At 35.5% G+C, this 25,812-nt stretch overlaps 2 protein-coding genes across 5 annotated transcripts; one reads left to right on the top strand and one right to left on the bottom strand.

The window, feature by feature from the left end:
* Nucleotides 1-3,462: 3,462 nt before the first annotated feature.
* Nucleotides 3,463-5,526, bottom strand: LOC143917644 (uncharacterized). The gene is made up of 3 exons (XM_077439227.1): nt 5,355-5,526; nt 4,970-5,272; nt 3,463-4,893 (listed from the first exon to the last, which is right to left on the bottom strand). The coding sequence occupies exons 1-3, from the start codon at nt 5,460-5,462 to the stop codon at nt 3,463-3,465; spliced, it is 1,842 nt and encodes a 613-aa protein (XP_077295353.1). The 5' UTR covers nt 5,463-5,526.
* A 3,155-nt stretch (nt 5,527-8,681) lies between these two features.
* On the top strand, nt 8,682-25,363 carry Vha100-1 (V-type ATPase subunit a family protein Vha100-1). 4 transcript variants are annotated; one of them, XM_077439511.1, is made up of 17 exons: nt 8,728-8,912; nt 13,061-13,237; nt 13,316-13,444; nt 19,794-19,882; nt 20,472-20,513; nt 21,309-21,435; nt 21,891-22,067; nt 22,163-22,375; nt 22,455-22,605; nt 22,677-22,816; nt 22,887-23,126; nt 23,196-23,305; nt 23,390-23,538; nt 23,750-23,970; nt 24,045-24,170; nt 24,257-24,516; nt 24,587-25,363. In XM_077439511.1, exons 1-17 carry the CDS (start codon nt 8,796-8,798, stop codon nt 24,687-24,689), a joined length of 2,571 nt encoding a protein of 856 aa, XP_077295637.1. In that variant the 5' UTR covers nt 8,728-8,795; the 3' UTR covers nt 24,690-25,363. The 4 variants fall into 4 exon arrangements, with proteins under 4 accessions (XP_077295640.1, XP_077295639.1, XP_077295638.1 ...); XM_077439514.1 differs by lacking the exons at nt 19,794-19,882; nt 20,472-20,513 and adding an exon at nt 17,086-17,132 and having other exon boundaries at nt 8,682-8,912; XM_077439513.1 differs by lacking the exons at nt 19,794-19,882; nt 20,472-20,513 and adding an exon at nt 16,798-16,883 and having other exon boundaries at nt 8,697-8,912.
* Nucleotides 25,364-25,812: the final 449 nt, after the last annotated feature.

The following is a 25,812-nucleotide window of genomic DNA, read 5'->3' as shown; positions in this document are numbered from 1 at the left end:
CCTTTTCGGAGCATTTCGCACGCGAATATGATGCACTCGAGAAAGCGGAAGGAGACCTTGTCGAACAAATGACAGATGCCATAAAGAGAACGTGCGATGCAACCATGCCGAGATGGGACAACAGGGGAAGACGACCTGCGTACTGGTGGAACGAAGAAATTGCCAATCTCCGGAAATAATGTCTGAAAGCACGCCGGAGAGCGCAACGCACCAGAACCAGGCCTGACAGAGACCCCGAAACGGCCCTTCAAGCATACAGAGAAGCAAAAATGACGCATGCTATCCAGAAAAGTAAAGCGCAGTCGTGGGATCGCCTCATCGAGTCGGTCGACGGTGACCCCTGGGGCCTGCCCTACAAAATAGTTGCCAGAAAGCTGACAAGACAGAAGCAGATCCCGTGGTTGAATAGCGCTGAAAACCTGAGAAAAACCGTCACCACGCTATTTCCAGAGCACGAGAACATGCCATCTCAATCGTGGGAGATCGACGAGGCTGAAATCTCTACCATCACAGAGAGCGAATTGAAGAACGCGTGCAGAGGGCTGAAAAGCGGCAAGGCACCTGGCCCCGACGGGATTCCAAACGAAGCCATACTCGCGCTCGAAGAATGCGCTCCAGCCATACTACTCCGTCTGTTCAATGGAAGCCTGAAGACTGGAAAATTCCACGAGAAATGGAAGCGGCAGCGCCTAGTTCTCCTCCCAAAGATCGGCAAGCCGCCCGACGACCCGTCCTCCTACAGACCCTTGTGCATGCTCGACGGTCTCGGAAAGCTACTGGAGAAACTCCTCCTACAAAGGGTACAATGGTATCTCGAGCCGGATGGACTGTCTCCGCAACAATTTGGCTTCCGAAGAGGCAGATCAACGATCGATGCTATTGGAACGGTAGTGAGGACAGTGCGAGAGGCCTGGGCGGGACCCCTAAAAGCCAGTAGCCACGTCGCGCTGATAACACTGGACGTGAAGAACGAATTTAATACGGCAAACTGGGAGAAAGTGATGAAGGCATTGAAGGCGAACGGCAGAATTCCAGACTACCTGCTGAGGATAGTTCAAAGCTATTTCAGCGACCGGATTCTAGAGTACACCACGGGAGAGGGAAGCGAGAAAGGGACGTACCGAGTGACGGCAGGCGTCCCTCGGGGCTCGGTTCTCGGACCGACCCTGTGGAACGTCATGTACGATGGAGTGTTCGGAATCGAGCTGCCGCCGTCAAAAACCGCCCAAAGAAAAAGCCGGCTTTCGGTTTTTTTACAAATAAAAATCCGGTTGGCCGGCTTTCACCGGTTTTATAAAATTAAGATTTAAAATTATAAAATTAAGATAAGTTTAAAATTTTTATATAAAAAAAAATGTAAATATCATATATATAATATATTATATTATGCAAAAAAATAGTTTTTTATAAATTAAATTGAGTTATAAACATTATGAACTTTCATAAGACCTTTTTTATTTATTTATTTATTTATTCTAAACAGACCATTGTGGCATAACAGGGATTCCTAAAGCGCCACAATGGACAAAAAATATAATACAAAAAAAAATAAAATAAAATAACAATTAAACATAAACATAAATACATCCATACATAAACATAAAAAATAGCATTTAATAATATGCTATTTTAAAAACATGACTGTTTATTGCCCTTTTTTTTAAGATATCACTCATTCAGATGTCTTGCCAATTATCAGAATTACATAGGGTGTAAAAACTAATCGAGGGAGCACGCCGAACAAAGGTCTTTAATTTTTTAATTTCTAATGACAATAAAACAAAAATTTTGTTAAAATTATTTATTTTTTCTGTTCAAATGCCAATTTCCATATAATATAAAGTTGAAATGAAAAAATAGTAAAAACATAATATAGATAAAATAAAAGAAGAGGACAAAATTAAGGAAAAACAATATTCTGAATAATCTAATAATCCATAAGTCACACTAAATATGTCGATGACCGTATGATCAGCTACATATATGGTTAAATAAAATGGTGCGTACATCAGATTCATTCACGATTAGCATATTGACAGCCAATGCATCAACACTCAGGTGTAGTATTGCCAAATTAGGATCGAGAATAGGGGTTTGTGTAATAAACCGACTTGAAGTATCGTGCAAATGCTTCAGCTATGTTTGTTTAACCCTTTGCCCGCGTCACCAAATTTAGCGAACATGCCATGCTTTTTTGCGGATTTTGCTTTCGCGTTTTCGACTATAAATATAGGTTGTAATATTTTATAAATTATTTTAGCCTATATTGAAATTTTTTTGACTACTGCCGTCTATTAAATTTGGTAAATTATACATTTAGTAATATTTTCAACCAAGTTATAAAATTTTAACACAATAGACGGCTCTTATACAGGTTGGAACTTCCAAGACATCTATGCGTGTCTCGCGCGCTGAGGGCATGTTCGCTAGGACATGTATAGTAGTCCTACGCGGTGGAAAGGTTAACCAATAATCATGGAATTATTAAATATTGTTGCGTGGACGTGAAGAGGGGGCTTCCAGGATCGGAGAGAAAGACGCAGGGGGGTTGTAGAAGCGGTTTATTCGTCGGCGCTCTAGGTCGGAATGGTTTCCAGACCAGGAGCGCCCCATATTTATACATATTTGGGCTCAACAACTATTGGTCGATGAGTCGGACGATCCCATTGGCCGTTGCATTCGGCTCATTCATACGTAGAGGCCATTTTGGCGGGAACGAGAGATCAGGTGATCTGCGCTAGTAAACCATCGGTCCACGAGCGCCACTCACTTAATCTCTACGTTACAATATTGTAATGAGCCGTATGCAACGGCCAATGGGATCGCCTGACTCATCGACCAATAGTTGTGGAGCCCAAACGGGTACCAAATGGGGCGCCCTCGGTCTGGAAACCATTCCAACCTGGAGCGCCGACGAATAAGCCACTTCTACAACCCTCCTGCGTCTTTCTCTCCGATTCTGGAAGCCCCCTCTTCACGTCCACGCAACAATATCATGCTATTGGAAAGAGAACTTACATGACGATTAAATTTTATGAATTTCCAAAAATGATTAGGGTTTGTAAGGTGGGGATTATCAGCCGCCTAAAGTGCATTCGAGGGCTAACAATGGAGACCCCCGAATTGGCCTAGCGAGACTCTTTAAGTGGTCAGTAGAATTCTTAAACCCCTGAGAGCGTGGGACTCGCGTAAAACTGTACGTGCCTAGACAATGGAGAAACAAACGGATCGGGGGAGATGTAGTGAGCGACCTTCCCTTTTTAAGCAGGTACTTAGGCCATATCAGATCTTTCTGGAACGAGCGCTCGCTGCGCATGGACCTCCTGAATCATCCAATAAATGCTGTGAAGCAACTTTGGCCTTTCATTTGGATCCTCCACCCACCCCTACGCAACAGGGTTCTTTTGGAATCCGTATTCATATTTTTTTAAGCATTTAATTCGTGCTTCTATAATGCCAGGCTTAATTTGATATTCTATGAGATCTTTCATGTGTCCTAAGGTTAGATTTTTGGGCAAATGATTTTATACAAATGACACATTTGTAAGGCTTTTCTCCGGTGTGAACCCTTTCATGATTCATGAGGTCATATTTCGAACCAAACGATTTTGAACAAATATTACATTCGTATGGTTTCACCCCAGTATGGGATTTTGCGTGCGAAATAAGGTTAGATTTTGTAGTGAACGTTTTTAAACAAATATCACAATTAAACGGCCTTTCCCCAGTATGACACCTTTCATGTTTCACAAGGTCGGATTTTGCAGCAAATGATTTCAAACAAACGTTACAATTGTGGGGTTTTACAGCAGCATGAAATTGCATGTGTGAAGCAAGGTTATATTTTTTGGCGAACGATTTTAAGCAAATATCACACTTGTACGGCTTTATTCCAGTATGAGATATTTCATGTATTGCAAAATGATATTTCGTAGCGAAGGATTTTAAGCAAATATCACATTTGTACGGTTTTTCCCCAGTATGAGATGCTACATGTATCGTGAGGCTATATTTTGTAGTGAACGTTTTTAAGCAAACGTCACACTTGTATAGTTTTTGTCCAGTGTGAGATCTTTCGTGTCTCAAAAGGTTAGATTTTTGAGCAAAAGATTTTAAACAAACATTACATTTGTACGGCTTCTCCCCAGTATGTGATCTGTTATGTTTGACGAGGTCAGATTTTGTAGCAAATGATTTTGAACAAATGTCACATTTGTACGGCTTTTCCCCAGTATGAGATCTCTCGTGTTTCAAAAGGTCAGATTTTGTAGCGTATGACTTCAAACAAACGCCACATTTGTGTAGTTTTATTCCGGTGTGAGATTTTTCATGTATTGCAAGATTATATTTAGTAGTAAATGACTTTAAGCAAATATCACATTTGTACGGTTTGTTCCCGGTATGATATCTTTCATGTTTCGCAACGTCAGATTTTGTAGCGAATGATTTCACACAAATGTTACATTTGTGGGGTTTCAACCCGGCGTGAGATTTTATGTGTGCAGCGAGATTAAATTTTTTAGCAAATGATTTTAAACAAATATCACATTTATACGGTTTTTCTCCCGTATGAGATATTTCATGTATTGTAAAATTGTATTTTGTAACAAACGATTTCAAACAAATATTACATTTGTACGGTTTTTCTTCAGTATGAGATATTTTATGTCTCAAGAGAATAAATTTTTGAGCGAATGATTTCAAACAAATTTCACATTTGTATGGTGTACTATTTTTTTGGTTTTGTAATTTAGAAATATCTTGGAAATTCATTTTATGCTCCGATTCCGAACGTGTGCAAGGTACTTCATCTAAAGTCTTCGGTAAAGGATGTTCAAAATCCCTGGTAATTTCTACTTCGTAGTTACACAAAGAAACTCTCCCTCCGAGCATCTGTAACATAAAAATAACATTAAATACACAATTTTAAACGTGTATTATGTTTTCACAATGAGTTGTGAAATTTTACCGGTGCATTTATATTTTCAATTAAATTGATGGTTTGTTTGGAATCATTTTGTTCTAAAGCATTTGGTTTCCATTCGTCGATTGGTAAATTACAGACGTTCGTTAGCAAATTAGCACTCGACTTGACCTCCCATTTTAAATCTTCTAGCATGATTTCTTCCGGTTTAATAATCGAACAATCGTTCAATCTCAGTTTTAACGTTTCGTCACTTTGAAGACAAATGCTTCGAAAATTGCTGAACAATTCCAGACTGTTGAAGCACGAAAAACATATTGCCTTTGGCAATCTGTCATCTCGTTTAACCTTTAATGAAAAAGTATTAATGATAATGAGATCGGACAAACTAAACGGCAACAAATCGAAAATAACAGTAACCGAAACTGACTTGCAACTGACAGCAGGCCCAAATGAGTTGTGCCACTGGATGAGGACTGTCATAGATGGAGAAGGAATATTCGGTCGAGGTAAAACAGAGGCAAAGTCTGCACTCCATTGTGTAAATTTCGAGAAAAACAAACGTCAAGCAGAACCTATTGACAGAAGTGATCAACTGACAGTGACTTATTTTTCGATTTTTGGCCAAAATTACATAAATTACGGTTTTCATAGTTTGAAATACATAAAAGTATCAGGTTTCGATTTATAGATAGGTAAGCAGTGGCGGACTGGCCATACAAGCGTACATGCCCGATGGCATGTGGGCCCCACTATCCGTTAGAAAATATGGGCCCTCAGTAAAATTAAATAACTTTTTAATTTAACTATTTCACGTGTGTAAAAATTTATAGGATATATTGCACTTAGGGACCTAGAGTTTGGGTATTTCAACAAAACAAATTTCTTACGATATACGCAAACAACTAATGCCTGCTTTAATAGCCCAAGGATCGGTTAACTTTTTTTATTAGGCTCGATTTCTTTTTTTTTTATTATTTCGCCATTTCCAACCTCAATATTATGCATATACCAATACCTATGTAACAACTACCTACTGAAATAAAAACGGGAATAAACAAATTTCCCTGAATAATATAAACTGAATTGCTTAAAACAATTTTGATAGGACGATTCATCATCAACCAGCGATTTAAATTTACTTCATACATACTTTCAAAATAACATTTGATTATACTTCGACGATATAGTAAGATTTAAATACACAATTTGAAACAGTTTCCGAATATTAAATCTATTCCTAATCTAGACAAATCCATGTATATAGAAACATAGGATAGGGGCCCCCTCCCCAAAATCCTGATTTTCGATTAACATTAATTGAAAATATTATGCATTTTTTGTTTTCAGGGACGTAATTTGGGGGGCACTCGCCCCCCTAAATTAAGGAATAGTGTGAATTTAGAAAATATTATGGATTTAATGATTAATGAGATACTATGGATCTATGAATACTGCGTTTATTTCTTATGTACATATGTTACTTTTGGGTAACTAATAAAATAATCGCTGCTATGTGCTTTGAAAAAAAAAGATTTTATTGTTTTGAAGCAAGTATATTTTGGTTTTTAAGTGGTATGCCATTAGTAACATTCTTAGAAATTGTTCATCCCATGGAGCGAATCGTTAGAAAGGTCCCCTTTACTTTATTTTGTCTCAAAAACAGATGTGTATTGTTTATTTTTCCGAATGTTCGTATATTTTTTGATATAGTGATACATTTTGATGGTCGATTTTTGTTAACCATGTGAAGATTTTTGGAAAAAAATTTTCGCCTGCGGCACTTTTTTGGCTTTTTGCACAATATTTTTTTATAATTATTTTTTCAAAAATAAGATTAATTTTTTCATATTTTATATTTTCCATTTTTATTCCGATATAAAAAAGATTTTTTGAAAAAAAATTCAATTTGACCAATCTTTGCCTGCCCCCCCAAGAAAAAGCTGAAATGACGTCCCTGATTGTTTTCTACCGAAATTAAAAGCCGCTTTTATGCCGCATTCTTTAATGATGCATTATATGACAAGGATTAAAACGAAATATACAATGTAATTTATGGATCTATTTTGCTTTTGCCATTTTTCTTGTGCCTAAATTTGTTTATTCCCATTTTTGAAAATTTTATTTATTTTTTGCCCTTGATTTTTAGCGTGATGGAAAGAAAAAAATTTTGTTATATGGGGGGGGGGGGACAAATTTTTTTAACCCTGGGTGGGGGCCCCCTTTGACTCCTGGCATGCACTGATTTCAGTCCCAGTCCGCCACTGTAGGTAAGTATATACTTGTTTGTTAAAAATAGTCTTATTTAATTTTTATGTTTTTCAAAAGACTGTTTAAAAAGTGTTTAAGGAATTAGCTAGAGAGATACTATAATCGTCGGTTCGGTGATTATTCCGCAAAAAGCGATTTCGCGCAAGTTACTAAAATCTCAATCATGCAACATCTGACACCCAAAAACTCCATCAATCACGTGAAATATTGTAATAACGAGAACTCGAGCACCAGATGTTTCGTGATCGAGATTTAAGTGACTTGCGCGAGCTCACTTTTTGTGGAATAATCAGTTTACCGAATCGTCAGCCATGTGATAATCACTAGTCACCGGACCCAGAAGGTGCCGCGTATTTTTCAAAGGTTGTAAATGTATTGTTAAAGGTTTGCCGAACCTTTTTTACAAAGGATTTACAACAATGGAACAATGGATAGTACTGTGACTATCCTACCTCTAATAATCACGCTACACGTTAATATATTGTAGATAAAATTTATATTATTACGTAATAGAAGCAGTGGTACAAATTGTTTATTATTTACACCTCGGATGGTAATTGGATTATTAGTCACATTACGATCGCTCAAAAGATAATTTTTGCTATGAAAATCGCGTTCTAGTTAGTATGATAGTTATTGTTAGTATTGTTGCGTAGGGGTGGGTGGAGGATCCAAGTAAAAGGCCAACAGTCGTTTCACAGCATTTATTGATGATTCAGGAGATACACGCATTGCCAGTGCTAAGTCCAGAATGACCTGATATCACCTACGTACCGCCTTATAAGGGGTAGATCTATCAGGGCGCCTAATCTGTTTACCTGTTGTATAGTCACGTATTCGGATATGTATTTCCACGACATTGGGTCTTCCCGTACTGATTCTGAGAAATAACTAATAACGGTCATCGTTTAGCCTAAATGCACTTAGAGTCCAGATATAATCCTGGAAGTAAGTGCAAGCACTTACATAGTTAATCCGATAACAGATAACCCTTGAACGGTCACATAGTCTCTGGGATTCTATTCGCTTAATCCGCGGCGTACGTAACAGTATGATGGACTTTTCAGATGTCAGATGTTCCGTTATAGAGATTTTAGTGACTTGGACGAGCGTTTTGTAAGCAATAATCACCGAACCACCTCGAATAGCAGACTTCAAATGAAATGAAGCAATCTGCCGACCTTTCACACTGGACGTGTATTATCAACGGAATGAGGTCTATCGATCGATCAGCCACCGATGAGTACTGATTGTCTAAATTGAAGTGACCACCGACCTTAAGTAGCACAACCTGCAATGTTTCTTCCATTTATCAAATACTATTACATACAGTATGAGGCATTCACGCTGCGGCGAATGATTGCATCGACAGTGGAGACATAGAAAGGTTCGTACCGAAAGCGGCGATACGTGAGAGAATGCAAACTAGAGTTGGAGCGAGAGGAGGGGAGAGGAGGGGGAGGAATGGTCGATAATGTGGTTGTTCGTAGACCTGCGCATTGACACGTCCGTGACGTCTTCGGTGAATCGTCAGTCGGCCAGGAACGTCGGTTAGCGACGGTCGTGTTAAATCTGGTCGTGCGGAGAACAGGCGTTCAAGATGGGTTCGCTCTTCCGCAGCGAGGAGATGACTCTCTGTCAGCTGTTTCTGCAGAGCGAAGCCGCCTACGCGTGTGTCTCCGAGCTGGGCGAGCTGGGCCTCGTGCAGTTCCGAGACGTGAGACCACGAACACCTTCCACTTCCACACTCTTCTCTTCTCTTCGCTCTCCCATTATATAAATGTCTGCACTCCACACGCTATTGTGCACGTTTTGTGCCACATTGTATCACAACACTAAATACATATATGACTTATATTTACAACGTGCTTTAAATAAGCCTCTGACAACTCATTGTTTTGTTTCCGAAGGAAAATCTTGATTTGTTTTATTTGCTATTTTATTATACCGTTGAATTTTCCTCACACCTTGAACGCTCAATGTAACGTTTAAATAATTTTACTTCATTCTTATTATCATTTTTTTTTATTGGTAGTGTTGCGCCCAATGAAATATCATCGTATGGGTAATGACATATTAAGTTATTAAATCAATAATAAATAAAATAAATGTGTCGGTTCTGTATTCGATCCGCGCGCGGTCGTATTTTTTCAAATACATTTTAAATATATTTAATTGTTTAATATGGAAAAAAAAATGATAAAAACTACCTACATATGAACAATATAAAACGCCAATAGAAAAATTAATTAATTAAATTTTCAATAGATGGCGCTAAATCCTATGAAACACTGCTTGCAAACAGTATGTGTGGAAGTTTTTTCTTGATCTGATGTTCGTATTATATTCGTATGTGTTTTTGGCAGTATTTTAATTGTGACGTACATATGTCGAATCTAAACGACTATTATAGTACGGCGAGCGTTATCGCACACAGACACACACACATATTATTTATTTTTTTTACATACCAGGAAAATCTAACAGATAAACCCCAATGCGCCTTCCTGACCAATCGATATACAATTTTTAGAATAATTTTAACAAAGCACCATAGAGACATCTATGCATAAATGTTGATCTTCAAATTTCCAAATGCTTAGCACTCGAGACATTTGTGGACAAATTTGCCATCGTGAAGGTGGCCAATTTGTTGGAACCGTTTCAATGAAAATCAGATAAATTGGCAAACTCTGATAGGAAACGATCGACCTGGAGCACAAACCAAGGTCTAGCCAGCAGCAACCAGTGGGACTCTAACCCGTGACCAATATGATCGAAAGCATATATGCTAACTATTAGTCCACGCTGCTGTTTATATATAGTCCTTTTGACCTCATTTTATATATTCGACAAAAAATATATTACATCTTGCTCCAATATGGACCAATTTCTCAAACAATTATATAAATAATGTGGTAACTGAAAATAATTGAACAAGAGTCGTACTTTTTGTAAACTTTCTTCTCTAATATTCAACATCAGAGTCATCTCGATGATTACACATAAAGGAGATCCATCCGACTATTATTTTGTGGGGGATCTTCCTCTAATATAGTTACTACTATCTTTTCTACCATGTACTACTAGACTCTCATCACTTCCACTGATATGTCCAAAATATGATAGAATTCTTCCTCGGCACGCTGCAGACAGTCTTTCTGATATTGTTAACTCCTGGAAAATGGAAACACTCTTTAACTGTGCATTCCACAGAATATAGAGCATCGGCCTCTAGCACCACATTTCAAAGGCATCCAGGGTGTTTCTCTTCTTCCTCTTCAACGTCCAAATCTCCACTCCATATACATAATATGATTGAAAACATTAATGATCTCACCTTATCATTAAGGTTTTCGTTTTCTTCATGGACAGGCTCTTTCATATCTTCGTCAGACTAGTCGTTGCCGATTTTTCCATTCCAATTCTTCTCTGGATCTCTGCTTAATAGTTTGAAAGGGAAATATATACATTTTATTTCCTAAAATATGAACACTCGCCTTTAAAAATCGGTCCAAAGCAACGAGTGCACTTCAACAGATACAATACAATCAATCAATATGCACATCCACAGTGACATCTATGGAGATATTTTTGCAGCATTTTATAATCAAAATGGCGAACCTCAAGACGCTGAATAATTTGAGATAGGAAAGGAGATGGCAATTTTACAGGAACCGTTTCAATGAAAATTAGAAAAATTGGCAAACTCTGATAAGTCACAAACCAAGATTTAGCCTGCAGCGGGACTCAAACCTGTGACGACTGCTCGAAAGCATAATATGCTAACCACTAACTAGTCCAAGCCGCTGGTTAATGTTTTCAACTGACCTGTGACAGCAATTCACCTTATTATTTTTCTTAAAAAAACTCTCATAACACTTTTTAAACACACTTGGTGTTATATTCAACAGTTTTTAGTCACGTTACATTGTTCTCGAATTCGCCTAATGGCACGAAATCAGGCTGACTAATGCTTTATGTTTGTTCGTATGATTAATTACCATAATCGAGCGACCGTTTATAATGTGTGTATTGATATATCGATACGGTGAAATCTTTCATTGTGTGTGAAATTACTATTTCACACACAATAAATTTGAATTCCAATAATATATAAACCAGTTTTGTATTCTCTATTATCCTCTACAAGCGCGATGGAATATCATCGCATGGGTTATGGAATATTAATTTATTCAATAAAATAATTAAATTAATAGACAAAATTCTCTATTAAATGAGTCGAATTGCAAAATCGAAAATTGCGAGAAATGGGTAAAGGTCGCCAATTTTCTGGAACCGTTTCAATGAAAATCAGAAAAATTGGCTAACTCTAATAGGAAACGACCGACCTGTTGTCACAAACTCATGACCGCCATGTTTGAAAGCATATATGCTAACCACTAGTCCATTCTGCTGGTTATTTAGTACAGTTTAATTTTTTTTCATTTAACGGGAGTAATTATTTACCATTTACCGGGAAATGAAATTTGACAGTAAATTTTCCTAATTTCGTCTACCCATCTTCCCTGCGGTCTTCCTTTTGCATTCTCTCGGGTACCATTCTAGCACTTCTTTTGTCCACCTTTCGTCTGTTATTCTTGCCATTGCCATTTCAATATCTTTATTCTATCCACTATGTACACTACCCTTGTCATACTTCTCACCCACGTATTCCGCTTCCCGTCTTTCTTCGTTATGCCTAGCGGTGTCACGACAAATCGTTCACGGACCTAACACTCAACGACATATCGCTCACGCGACATTGCGCGCACGGAACAAAATGCTCACGGAATTATTCGTACGTACAAAAAAGTTATTTTTAACACAAGAATTATTTCAAAACGAAATTAAACGTATCGTGATGAATTAACACACTATCCTATTACAGATAAATAAATAAAATATAATATATATGTACAAACCAGCTTAATCTCAATTTATTCACCAAGTACAGAGTTTATTATAAGATTTTTTTTAATTCTTCGTATTTATAAGGATTTTCGTTCAGTTATGTACATAATTTTTTTTAAATGGTGTTTATTGTAAATTCTTTTATATGTAAAATAATTAACGGGACCATATGATATTATCTTTTTGTAGTTCAATTCATATGTAATATGTTCAATTCATCATCGAAGACTTCGTTTCATTTTTAATTATTTTATCAACAGTACTATTATAAAACGATTGTAAGGTTTTTGAAATATGCAATATATTGAGATTAAATTGGTTTCTGTATACATATTTTATTTATAACTCGTCACGATAGGCTTAATTGAGTTTTGTAACGTTTTTGTACAAAAAAAAATAACGTTTTTGTACTTAGGAATTATTCCGTGAGCGATTTGTAGCGTGAGAGTTTGTCGATAGCGATATGTCGTTGAGTGTTAAGTCCGTGAGCGATTTGTCGCGGAACCATGCCGAGCATACAGCGTTCCACACTTCATATACATATACACAAACGAAAATACATAAATACTGCAATAACAGATTAAAACCGCAGACTTTGATAGTCATTGTTAGAACATTTTCTTTTCATCGATGAAATTGTCTACAAAAATGTTATACAAATAATTGAAGTAGTTCATAAATTTTAAATTAAATATGTATATACTTATATATCAAAAAAAATACATTTAATGTTCAATGTTGCTTCGAAGGTCCATCAGTTGTAACGTTATAAAAAAAATGTAGAACTTGTATTCGCATTACATAAGACTTCATTGCTTGGGCAACGGCTAGCGAATAATAATAAAAAAAAAAAAAATCAAAATAGGCAGCCATAATAACACTCATAGTGTTCAATTATATATTATATAACCTTGATGCGTACTCACGTTAATAATAATGATTTCATTTCAGCTCAACCCGGACGTGAATGCTTTCCAACGCAAGTTCGTCAACGAGGTTCGTAGGTGCGATGAAATGGAACGGAAACTACGCTACCTGGAGAAGGAGATCAGAAAGGACGACATACCTTTGCTGGACACCGGCGATAGTCCCGAAGCTCCCCAGCCGAGGGAGATGATCGACCTCGAGGTTGATCGTCGTTTTAATCGGCACAATGTTCAGCGTTTGATAGAATCGTAATCGTCATTTTGTGTTCGAATGTTTCAGGCGACGTTCGAAAAGCTCGAAAATGAGCTGAGGGAGGTGAATCAGAACGCCGAGGCTCTGAAGCGCAACTTTTTAGAGTTGACCGAGCTGAAGCACATCTTGAGGAAGACTCAGGTGTTTTTCGACGAGGTATGTTTCACATCCGGCTCATATTAATTAATGACATATTTAAGGCTGGTTGATTTTTAAAACGAATGTCGAAGCACGTTTAAGGTCACCGTTGAATTCTAAAATACGACGATAGTAGTCGATACTAATGAAGTTTAAAAAGTGCGGAATATTCGGCTGCCGAACGAATATTTGGGAAATTTTTGTATATTCATTCTTTAGATTATTGTTTTATAATTTATAATCCCACATAGCAGCATGGACTGTATTATTTTAGTTTAAAATCAATGATTTGATTGAAGAAAGTCTTAACCATTGTACGTTGAGAACCAAATCAGGCCTGCTTTTGTATTTATCAGATTAGGAAACGAATGGTGAATTGGACTCAGTCTCCAGCTGATTGCTAGTAAAATGAGATCGTTTCAAGTATATTTATATATAGCTTACTGAAGAAACGTCTTTTTGAGGCAAGCCGAAATCGATTCACCACTCGAAGATCCGTCTTCGGTGAGTATTGAGGTCTATTCATACTATCCAGCACTGCAAGGCAACAGCAGTGCACGAAAAAGACTACTTTCATTCATACTATACAGCAGCGCACTTCAGACAATTTTTGGCCTAATGCAAGGTAAAATCGACTTACATATATGTATACATATTACAGAGCACGATGAAAATCGGCTTACATATACATATATATACGGTGCAATATTGATTGCTTCGTATCGTCAAGTCAATACTGTCAGAAAATGGCGTTTCCGAAAATATTAACATGCGCATGCACACTTACGTTAGTGTTGTTGCGTAGGGGTGGGTTCAGGATCCAAATGAAAGGCCAAAGTCGCTTCACAGCATTTATTCAACGATTCAAGAGGTCCACACGCATCCAACGTTCACTCCAGAATAATTGATCTACCGTGTCTACCTCCTTATAAAGGACAAGTTGATCGGCGCAGCTTCCCCGATCCATTAATGTGTCTATTATCTAGGCACTTAAAGTTCTACCCTAGCGAGTCTATTGTTTACGCATGTCTGTGAGAACTCCAGCGTATCCTTTGTTCGGGCACTTATTGAGTCCCGTTAGCCTAATCCGGGGTCTCTATTGGTCACCCACGAATGCACTTATATATATATGGATACTCTCTCTCATGTTCCCACGTTACAGTATGCACGTCATGCGTGAATATTCCACATAGATGTCAAAGAAAACCGGGTTTGCTTGATACGTTACGGTGACATGTACTGCTGTATAGTATGAATAGATTGTGTCGGCTGATTAGCTAACCTTAATTAGCTGGTGATTTCAGTCCGATTTAACACGTTTCTGTCTGGGAGTAGGCCTGTTATTGGAGATGAACTGTCCTTTGATACAAATCATCGCGACGGTTCCGGTTACTTTTATTGGGAAATTATCAGAAAGTAAGAATTTTCCAAATTTCAGTTCAGTTTCTGATTATTTTCATCATTAATTTAATATATCGATATGCATGTATTGCATTTTTTTATTTTATTTTCACATATGATTGCACGTTTGATTTGCAACGAATCCGCTTCTCACGTTTTTGTTTTGCATCTGTTGAACCGAAATTGTGTTCGTATTTTATTCACAATTTTTTTTATGATTTAATTGCACAATTTTTCCTGTGTGTTTCTTCTGTATACATATATATTTTATGTAGCACTTTTTATTTACATATATATATATATTATTATACTCGCACTTAACATGATAATTTGTTTTTTTTTTAACGAAAATTTTATAATGAATCAAAGTCTTGATTTGAAATGTATATTTAATTTGACTTCTGTACATACTTCTGTACGTACGTTACTTCATCTGGGGCGACCTAGAAATTTAGTAGGTGATGTTGAATGAATGCAAATTACTACAAAGTGGGCTCTACATGTTGTTAATTTATTATTGTAAATATGTATGTATTATTAAAAAAAAATCGATAAATAATACTAGAACAAAAAAATTATATATATAAGTAAATTTAAACGATGTATCTTATATTTCTCTTTCTGGCTCATTTTTTCTATTGCAATTCATTTTTATTTTTCATATTCAAATGCACGTTGATTCATAAAATTTTGTATTTACCTTTAAGTTATGGTTCAATTTCAAAGGATTATAACACGAGCCCTTGAATTGCTTACACATCCAGACATAGCGGTGTAAAATGACTTTTGAAATTCAAAATCTCAATCATGTCAAAAGTCGACGACTTGTAGACCAAATTTGGTTTAATTCACTTATAATATGTATATGCTTATATAGTTTTACTTGCATGTACTGGTAAATGACACCCGAGGCAAGCATTTATCATATTTGTCGATTTATATGATTTGCTTTCAATATAAAGTCTAGAAAGACTTCATGTTCGACATATGGGTTACGAAGAACACTTGTAAACTTTAATGTTTTTTGCGAATTTTGTAGACAAATGTGTCATCGGCTCAAATTGTACTTTTTCAAGTGAAGCTACACATTTTATATATAAGTTACTATAAAATATGACAGGACAATAAATTAAAAAAATATGTTTTGCCTAGCGACGCCCCAAAAACTAGTGCGCCCGGGGCATTGCTACCCTTTAATTAATTAATTAGTTACATTTCTTGCATTGTGTAGTCACTTCATGCCGAAAAAGATATGTTTAAAATCCTTACCAATTGAACCATATTTGTCTTTGTCTTCTTGATAATATTGAAGAAACAGAATTTCGTGATAGATATACTTGAAAATTCTCACTAATTCTGTTTCTATAATATATTATAAACCTATCCTATTCCAATTGAACGTTCGTATCATCTTTTATTTTTTTTACTATCCGTATTGTGCATGACGTCCATATTTATTATCAAACTACATATTCTGCATTCATTGTCATCAATTCCGGTTTACATATCAAAAGTCAATTTCGAGCAGTAATTCTACGATATTTAAGCGGGGTCTCCATTTCACTTGATTGCTGATTGTATTGTATTATATTATATTATAAATTAGTACATAATAAGTTTAATTATTTGTATACATAATAATAATAGCTTTTAATTTGCAACGTTTTTTCTTTGCAATGTGTCCGTAGATTGAATGAATGTTGTATAACGTTTATATTTATTATTATATTAATTTGTAACTTGTACATACGTAAATATGTGAAATGTTAACCGTATATTATATTTTATATTTATATATTGCTCATTCACAATACTATTTGGTGACGGCTTTTTTATTATTATTATTTTATAATATTTTTTTAATTGATATATGTGTCGATAGAAACATACATACATATATAGCTTATATATATATATACATATCAAATGAATTTAGAAATAGTGTCATGAAATAAAAAATATTTTCCAAGATGGCCGACCCTTCGCGTGAAGAAGAGCAAGTAACGTTGCTTGGCGAGGAGGGGCTGCGTGCTGGGGGACAAGCTCTTAAGTTGGGGTATGACAAAAGTGCTCCTCGAGAGCCATTTCCACTTGATAAATAGTAGTGGACAATACTTCAGTTACATTCATCTTTCGAGACGATTCAAAATTGTGTTGTTTTAAACACGAAATGTGTATACATGCGTAGATTCCATTGAAAAAAGTTGAAAGTTGAATATTAGCTGAAGACTGGGTCACTTGTGATGTTATTGTTACAGCGGTTGTACTGCGACGCCGACACGGGACATTACCGCACACCACTCAGGCAAGCCACGACCTTTGACTTTACGTTTGTTGATCCGCAAGTCCTAAATTGAACCACTTTAACGTTGGAAATTTCCCCTTTAACTCTCGATCGAATTTTGATTAATTATTTTACAAGTCTATATAGTATACTGTTTCAATCCGTATATATAACATATACATACATATATGTATATATACTAACAAGTAGATTTAACATTTTTATTGTATTTATACGTACATATATAAAATCGTGATTTTTGTTTAGCTGTCGTCGTAATGGAGGTCAGGTTTATGTGTTTAAATTAAATTTTGATACTTGTTTCGAATAGAATCTACAGATGATTAATCACTTTTTTGGTTTTTTTTTTTTTTGTTTTTTGTTTGCGGGTGGTGCCTGAGTGTGTATGGTTTAATTTATAGTTTGGCCTTAAACATCCAATAATAATTGTAATATAATATAACAAATTTGTGAATTTTGTTTTTTAAAGAAACGTTGAGGCAAAAAAGTGTAAGTATCAGACGTGTATACATATATATATATATAACTGATGTCCCGTACAGATTTATAATCATTAGGAAATTGTGGTGATTTGCTTATCGATTTTTTTTATTATTTTATTATTATTTAACACTTACTCTCTTCTGGTAATTGCTTATGTTTGGAAAATTTATATGAAACCCTCCCGAATACAACATTGATTCTTCTATGCATGCTTTTCTTTCGTTTCTTTTTTTTGCTTTGGTGTGTATACGCTTTTTATTTGCTTATACATATATATATTAATATTAAGGAAATGGTTTTTTTGTTTGCTCGATTTTTATTTATTTCGCTATATAAATAAAATAATTCCTTGTGATGTTATTGAATTAGAATACTTTCAGGCAAATATGTATGTAATAATAAATATCAATATTTTATTTCAAATCTGGAACTTTTGTCGGAACGAATCGGATATCTCTTTTAACCCTTTGCCCGCGTCACTAAATTTAGCGAACATGCCCTGTACGCGGCTGCTTTTTTGCGGATTTTGTTATCGCGTTTTCGACTATAAATATAGGTTGTAATATTTTATAAATTATTTTAGCCTATATTGAATATTTTTTTACTACTGCCGTCTATTGAATTTGGTAAAGTATACATTTAGTAATATTTTCAACCAAGTTATAAAATTTTAACACAATAGACGGCTCTTATACAGGTTGGAACTTCCAAGACATCTATGCGTGTCTCACGCGCTGAGGGCATGTTCGCTAGGACATGTATAGTAGTCGTACGCGGTGGAAAGGTTAAACTGATTAAAGTTATATTGTCTGCGCTTATAATATAGATCAGGACCGGCTCTAGGCCTAGGGGCTTCATGAGACGCCCTCATTTTTATCTTTTTAATCATTAAATTGATAAAAAAAAGAAAGAACTCCTCTTTGAATTTATAAATAAGTTTACATTCAACTTGAAGTTACAAAAAAATAATTCACAAATCAAATATTATAATTTACGAAGAACGCAGGAAGTTGACTGTCAACTATCAACTGTTACGAATAAAACATGACAAACAATAGACTGTCATCGCTACAAATGGCTACTTTTAATTGAATTTTATTTATTACATCAATTAATCAAGCACACTCTCCTAACAGATTGCTCCAAAGCGACGAGTGTGCTAAACAGATTAAGACCAAAGAAGTTATACATATTTAATACATAACTCGAAACCATGAATGACATCTATGGTCAGATATTGTAAACATCGTATACAATACGATCAATAAACATCGTATACAATGCGATCAATAACATTTTCATGTAACAATACGAATTTATATACAATAAACATCCACAGAGACATCTATGGAGAGAAACCTGACATATAACACAATAACTCAAGATTTCGCGAGAGAAATGGGAAGGGAAAGCCAATTTTGCAGGAACCATTTCAATGAAAATCAGAAAAATTTACAAACTATGATAAGAAACGACCCACCCGGTTACAAACCAAGGTCTGGCCAGCAGCAACCAGTGTGACTCGAACTCATAACCACACTGACATGCTAACAACTAGTCCATGCTGCTGTTTATACTAAATACTGAAGCGTGACTTCAAATTAAATATTTAGTACGAATTCAATGAAAGTTATCTTTCAACACACGTTGGGGAAGAACTATTATAAAAACACCTTATATAAAATTTATTGTTAACAAAATGGGTGCTCTGAAAACCAAACTGGTCTGAGCCGGACCTGAGATACATATGTAGCTTATGAATTTTATTTTAATCCATTCAGACAAGTCCAGCTAGTGCGATCTATTAAATACATATTTTCATTTTGATCTGCGAGAGTACTAATTCAATAGTAGCACATGTTAAATATGCAATAATCATTTCCCTATTATACATACATACATATGCTGATAATAAATATCAGTCGTTCCGTGATAATGGTGACTCCTTTTGTACAATGTTAAAATCATCTGTATCAATATATTGCCATGACATGATACCTTTTATTTCGGTCGTCATTGTGAACTGTTGCTTTGCATTTTATGATTTTATTCGACTATTTTTTTTTTTTTTTTTTTTTGTATATACTTTTATCGTGATGTGAAATTTGTTGGTGAAATGATAAATTTTATAGAAAACGGGGACTTGTGTTGTAATTTGTTGTTTGTGTTGTGTGTCAGCACGAGGGTGGGCACAACCCCACCGAGTCTATGACGCGTGCCCTCATAAGTGATGAGACTCAAAGAAGCTTCGGACCACTCCAGCTGGGGTATGTATCCAACATGATTATTTAGGAAAACAATTTTTTCATTATTATATAAGTACATACTATATATGTATGTATTTTATATTAAAGTCAATTTTTTTTTGTTTTAATTTTATCATAAATCAATTATGTTCATATCATTACATACATATAATTATATTTTCTTATGCTTTATTTGAAATATATGAAAGTTTCGGTGTTGGTATATATTTTGTATTCGGTATTTGAGTATATTTTCCATTGAATAATTAACCGATCTTAATACATCGAACTAACACATGCTGTATTATTGTTTTTTTGGTGTGGATATTTTCCGATTTATTATTCAATTAAAAAAAATGTTATTGAAAAAGCATATCGTTCATACGAATGTGTAGTAAATAATCAGTGCCTTGTTTTATGTAAATGTTGTCGTTAATAACAACCGAGTGGTTTATTCTTCCGATCACAATTATTTGTAAATGTTTTTCATTCAATGCGGTCAACTTTGAGGAGAATTTTGCTCTCTCGTTTGAAGATTTGTTCTGTTCAATTTGATGTTTCCAATTTGAGTGTGATACAAATTGTAATGAGCGTTATATTATATATTTAGTGTACGGGATAAACCTTCGGATCAACTGGAATTTCTTCCCTGGTCAGTAAAATTGATATTACTGTGAATATTTTCCTATTTATATGATGATGTTATATAGATTTTCAACTTAGTTAGTTGCATGCGAACATTTCTTAATGAGAAAAAAAATATGGTGGGGACATCAGGTTATTTATTCTAGATTTTTACCCTTTTAAACCTCTTTTATTGTGTTTATGTGTAAAACTTTTTAACCCAAAGTAATCTACGTCGCAGTATAAATATGTAGCATTGTCCAAATATATATATATATATAATTATATTTAATTTAATTACTAATTTTATTTCATATACGTATTGCGTCTGCATATTTTATATATATATATATATATATATATATATATATATATATATATATATATATATATATATATATATATATATATATATATATATATATATACGCAGCACGTATGTGTATGCAATTATGTGTTTTAATTTCAAAATCACACAATTAAATTTTAATCAATCATTAAAATTTTCACATATAAAATAAATTCAATTGTGTGAAGTTTTATATATATTTTTTTAAGTAGAAATAATGAAGTAATTTTTTTTATTCAATTCAATAAATAATTCAATTTTATTTATAACGACTGTACGAATTAAACATGCTATTATTAGTTGAAAAAAATAATTTTCCATATTAATGTTATTTGTTTTATAGCATGAAAAGCCCTTTTTTGGATTTTCCTGTGCTAAGGATTTGGCTTTATATTTGTTGTTAAATTCTAATATATATTTATTTATACTCTTCTCGGCGCTTTAAATATAATACTTATTCCGTTATAAAAACAGCTTTGTGGCCGGGGTGATATTGCGGGAGAGGATACCCGCCTTCGAACGCATGTTATGGCGAGCTTGTCGAGGAAACGTCTTTTTGAGGCAAGCCGAAATCGATTCACCACTCGAAGATCCGTCTTCGGTGAGTATTGAAGTCTATTCATACTATCCAGCACTACAAGGCAACAGCAGTGCACGTAAATGACTACTTATATTCATGCTATACAGCAGCGTACAAGTTTCGGCCAAGGCAAAATCAGCTTACATATACATTACAGCGCAAAATTACTTGCATTGTATCGTCGAGTTAATATTGTCACAATTTAAAGTTTCCGTTAATATTATATGCGCATGCGTACTTTCATTAGTACGCGTGCACTTGCTACTATAACGTCATGTCGTTTGTGAATATTTCCAAAGTGGTCGAAGAAAACCAGTTCTGCTTGCTACGGTGATATATACGGTATATGATATACTGCTGTATAATATGAATAGACGGTGTCGGCTACTGACTGTGCTGTGCCAGTATGAATTAATGTTTACGACTCTTCGCATGGCTTTAGAATACGTTTCATGACGATTTAATTACACTTTTAGGGAGATCAAGTCTTCAAGTCGGTGTTCATCATATTTTTCCAAGGCGATCAGCTGAAAACTCGCGTGAAGAAGATCTGCGAAGGATTCCGCGCCACTTTGTATCCGTGTCCGGAAGCACCGGCTGACCGTAGGGAGATGGCTATGGGTGTGATGACCCGTATCGAAGATCTCAATACGGTAAGGATTCCGATGCATTTCCAGAGATTCGTCGTGAAGAATCAAGTTCCGAGGGAAAGATTATTTTATTTTAATCGATTGTTTTCATTTTGTAGGTCCTCGGACAAACTCAAGATCATCGTCACCGAGTTTTAGTCGCTGCGGCTAAAAACATCGTAAAGTGGTTTGTTAAAGTGCGTAAAATCAAGGCCATTTATCACACATTGAATCTGTTCAATTTGGATGTGACGCAGAAGTGTTTGATCGCCGAGTGCTGGGTTCCGGCCCTCGATCTTGAAACCATCCAGTTGGCTCTCCGCAAAGGCACCGTTAGTTCTCCTCGTATATTTATTGGAACAATTTTATTTCGAAATGTGTTTCATCAGACTGGTAAATGTACATTTTCAGGAGCGTAGTGGAAGCTCAGTTCCTCCGATTTTGAATCGTATGGAGACGTTCGAAGATCCTCCGACTTACAACCGCACAAACAAGTTCACGAGTGCGTTTCAAACACTCATTGACGCTTACGGTGTCGCAACATACAGAGAAGTCAACCCAGGTCTGTAATTTGACCGGTTATCGTACAAACAAATTGTATATCGCAAGTACTGACAAATATACGTGTTTTAGCTCCGTACACTATAATTACGTTCCCGTTCTTGTTCGCCGTGATGTTCGGCGATCTCGGCCACGGCTTGATCATGGCTCTATTCGGAATGTGGATGGTGCTCAAAGAAAAACCTCTAGCCGCTAAAAAGTCTGACAGCGAGGTTAATTCACCTTCGAATCTACTCGTACAATAAATTGAACGTATCTTTCTATATCTTACGTTCGTTTCAGATATGGAACATCTTTTTCGGTGGCCGCTATATTATTCTCTTGATGGGAGTCTTTTCGATGTACACTGGATTCATATACAACGATATATTTTCGAAGAGTTTGAACATATTCGGCTCTTATTGGAACGTCACTCGTTACTCGGCCTCGACCATCATGAATAACAAAGGTCTGCAGTTGAATCCCGACTCGTACGATTACTATCAAGTTCCGTATCCGATCGGCATGGATCCTGTTTGGCAGGTACGACCTCTTCCATGTTCATATCCATCGCATAATCGAGAATTTTGATTGTGATCATGTATTTTTCAGCTTGCCGAAAACAAGATTATATTCCAAAACGCATTTAAAATGAAAATATCCATCATATTGGGAGTGATCCATATGTTGTTCGGCGTGTCTCTGTCAATGTGGAATCACTCGTAAGTATACGTATATAACCCCGCTGTTTGATGCATTTAATATTGCAATTTCATGCAAATAATGGTTCCGCATTCAATTTTCAGTTATTTCAAAAGGAAGTTGAACGTGTTCTGCGACTTTATTCCGCAAATTGTATTCTTGACGTTTTTGTTCTTCTACATGGTATTGTTAATCTTCATCAAGTGGGTTTCATACGGACCAAACCCTGGACACTTCGGCTCAGATGAACCCGGTATATATCAGGGCATTCAAAAAGTTCATGGGAAATGTGAATAAACAGACAGCAAATTGAATTGAGTGCTCTATTTTTCAACATTTGTTCCATTTGTTAAAATATTTTCGCATTGACTGATAATAATAACCACTTTCCGGGAACTTTTTGAATGCCTTACTTCGATATTTAATGTAACTTTTATGATATCTAATATTTTTCTATTGTATAGACTACGTTAAAGTATCTCCTTACTGCGCCCCGTCTATTCTGATCACGTTCATCAACATGGTCCTGATGAAGGCGACTCCAGATCGGCCTCACTGTGACGTCTACATGTATGCCGGTCAATCTGGTTTCCAGAAACTCTTGGTCGTCATTGCAGTGCTGTGCATACCGATTATGCTCTTTGCCAAGCCGTATTATATAATGCGTGAGCAAAAGTTGAAAACGGTATGCTTACTTGAACATGAAATGGCTTTTTGATTTTGTGAAGTGTGTTCTTTAATTTGTGCCACATTCCACAGATGAATCACGAGCAAATGCATTCCGGTGAGAACGGCGATGTCGGAGGTAACGGTCAATCGGCTCAGACTTCCGAAGCTCAGAAGGCAAGTCACGAGGAGGATATGCAGGAAATGTTCATTCATCAGGTTGTTTATTGTGGTTTTTGAATTGTGCTATGTATGGAATTTTATGAAGAGTTTGGGTTTATTGTTTATTTTTACTTTTGTTTTAGGGTATTCATACTATTGAGTATGTGCTCGGTAGCGTATCTCACACGGCTTCTTATCTTCGTCTCTGGGCTTTGTCTCTCGCTCACGCTCAGTTGGCCGAAGTGCTCTGGAATATGATTATGCGGAATGGTCTCATCCAAGAAGGGTGGCTCGGAGGCATCATAGCATGGGCTTTCTTCGCCGTGTGGGCCGTTCTCACACTCGGAATCCTAGTTTTGATGGAAGGGCTGTCTGCTTTTCTGCATACCTTGCGTTTGCATTGGTTTGTATTCTCAATTTGTATTGTTTGTTTATTGAACGGGATGTATTACTGTATTTGTTTTTACTTTTAGGGTGGAATTCCAGAGCAAATTTTATGTAGGACAAGGACATAGCTTCCAACCGTTTGCTTTTGAAGCTATTCTAGACGTGGCTTCCCAGTCTGTGGAGGAATAAATAATCATGTATTTTTACTTTATTTTAGGTTATGCTTTACTTTTTTTTACCATGGCAATGTTTCTACATTTTTTTATTATGAATTTTTTTCTTAACCAAAAATCTAGCGAAATTTATATTATACAATACATGTTATAATAGACGTTCAAAATTGATCCCATTGCATTTCTGCTTAACGTATCATATAATAGAAAATTTGAACCGTTAATTAAATTAAAATTTTAACATCTCGTTATAATACGAATCGTTTGCTTAAATAAGTATATGTAATTTTAAAGAATACTCAATGTTAGCTTGAATAATATATATGTTTAACTGTTAATCTGGATACGAAAGATCTCAATGACAAAATAATATGTGTAAGTGTAGTGAGGATCATTATCTCAATTTATACAAAATTCTGAATTGATAATATGTAGTAATTCTATTACTGAAAATGTTTACTATATGATATGGTATGTTAAAATAATACTGTTTTTGTGATTGACTAATCCACCGTGTTTAATGTTTGTTAGCTTAGCGGAAAATTTGATCGCTTGTTGGAACTGTTTTTTAAGTACTTACATATCGCGCATGTATTTGTAATATTCTTGCCATATTTATACTTGATTTCTATTTGCTATATATAAATATTTGATGTGTATTAGATGTGATAAATAAAATGCATTCATAAAACAAACATCGTGTTTTATTTCGATTTTAATGTACAACAATGTTTGACATGTTCAGTTTAAATACTAAGATACGACGTGCTTTCACCGACAGCAGTTTGATAAAATCAGACCTGTTATATAAGTGGAAACAACTTAAAAGTTTTAATTTGAAACACTTGAGATTAAAGACAAAGTAATTTTGCTTAGTAGAATCGTCGGAGTAAACGTTGAAATAATGTAAGTATTGTTAGTTGTTTTTATTATTTTTGAAGAAGAAAGCATTTACATTGTAAGGGCGAAAACACACTTGAGTGGTGCGTAGTACGGTTTTTTTTTTTACATACTTTTAATCATACGAATAAAACAGCATTCCTGACACCGTTGGTACACAGTCCCAAAAATCACCCTCGTAGAGTCTCGGTGATTACAACAAAATGTCTATACCCTTCAGGTATAAACACAGATTACCT

Source organism: Arctopsyche grandis, chromosome 10 (genome assembly GCF_051622035.1).
Source record: "Arctopsyche grandis isolate Sample6627 chromosome 10, ASM5162203v2, whole genome shotgun sequence".
Lineage (NCBI taxonomy): Eukaryota > Metazoa > Arthropoda > Insecta > Trichoptera > Hydropsychidae > Arctopsyche > Arctopsyche grandis.
This window is presented reverse-complemented; position numbering and strand designations above follow the sequence as displayed.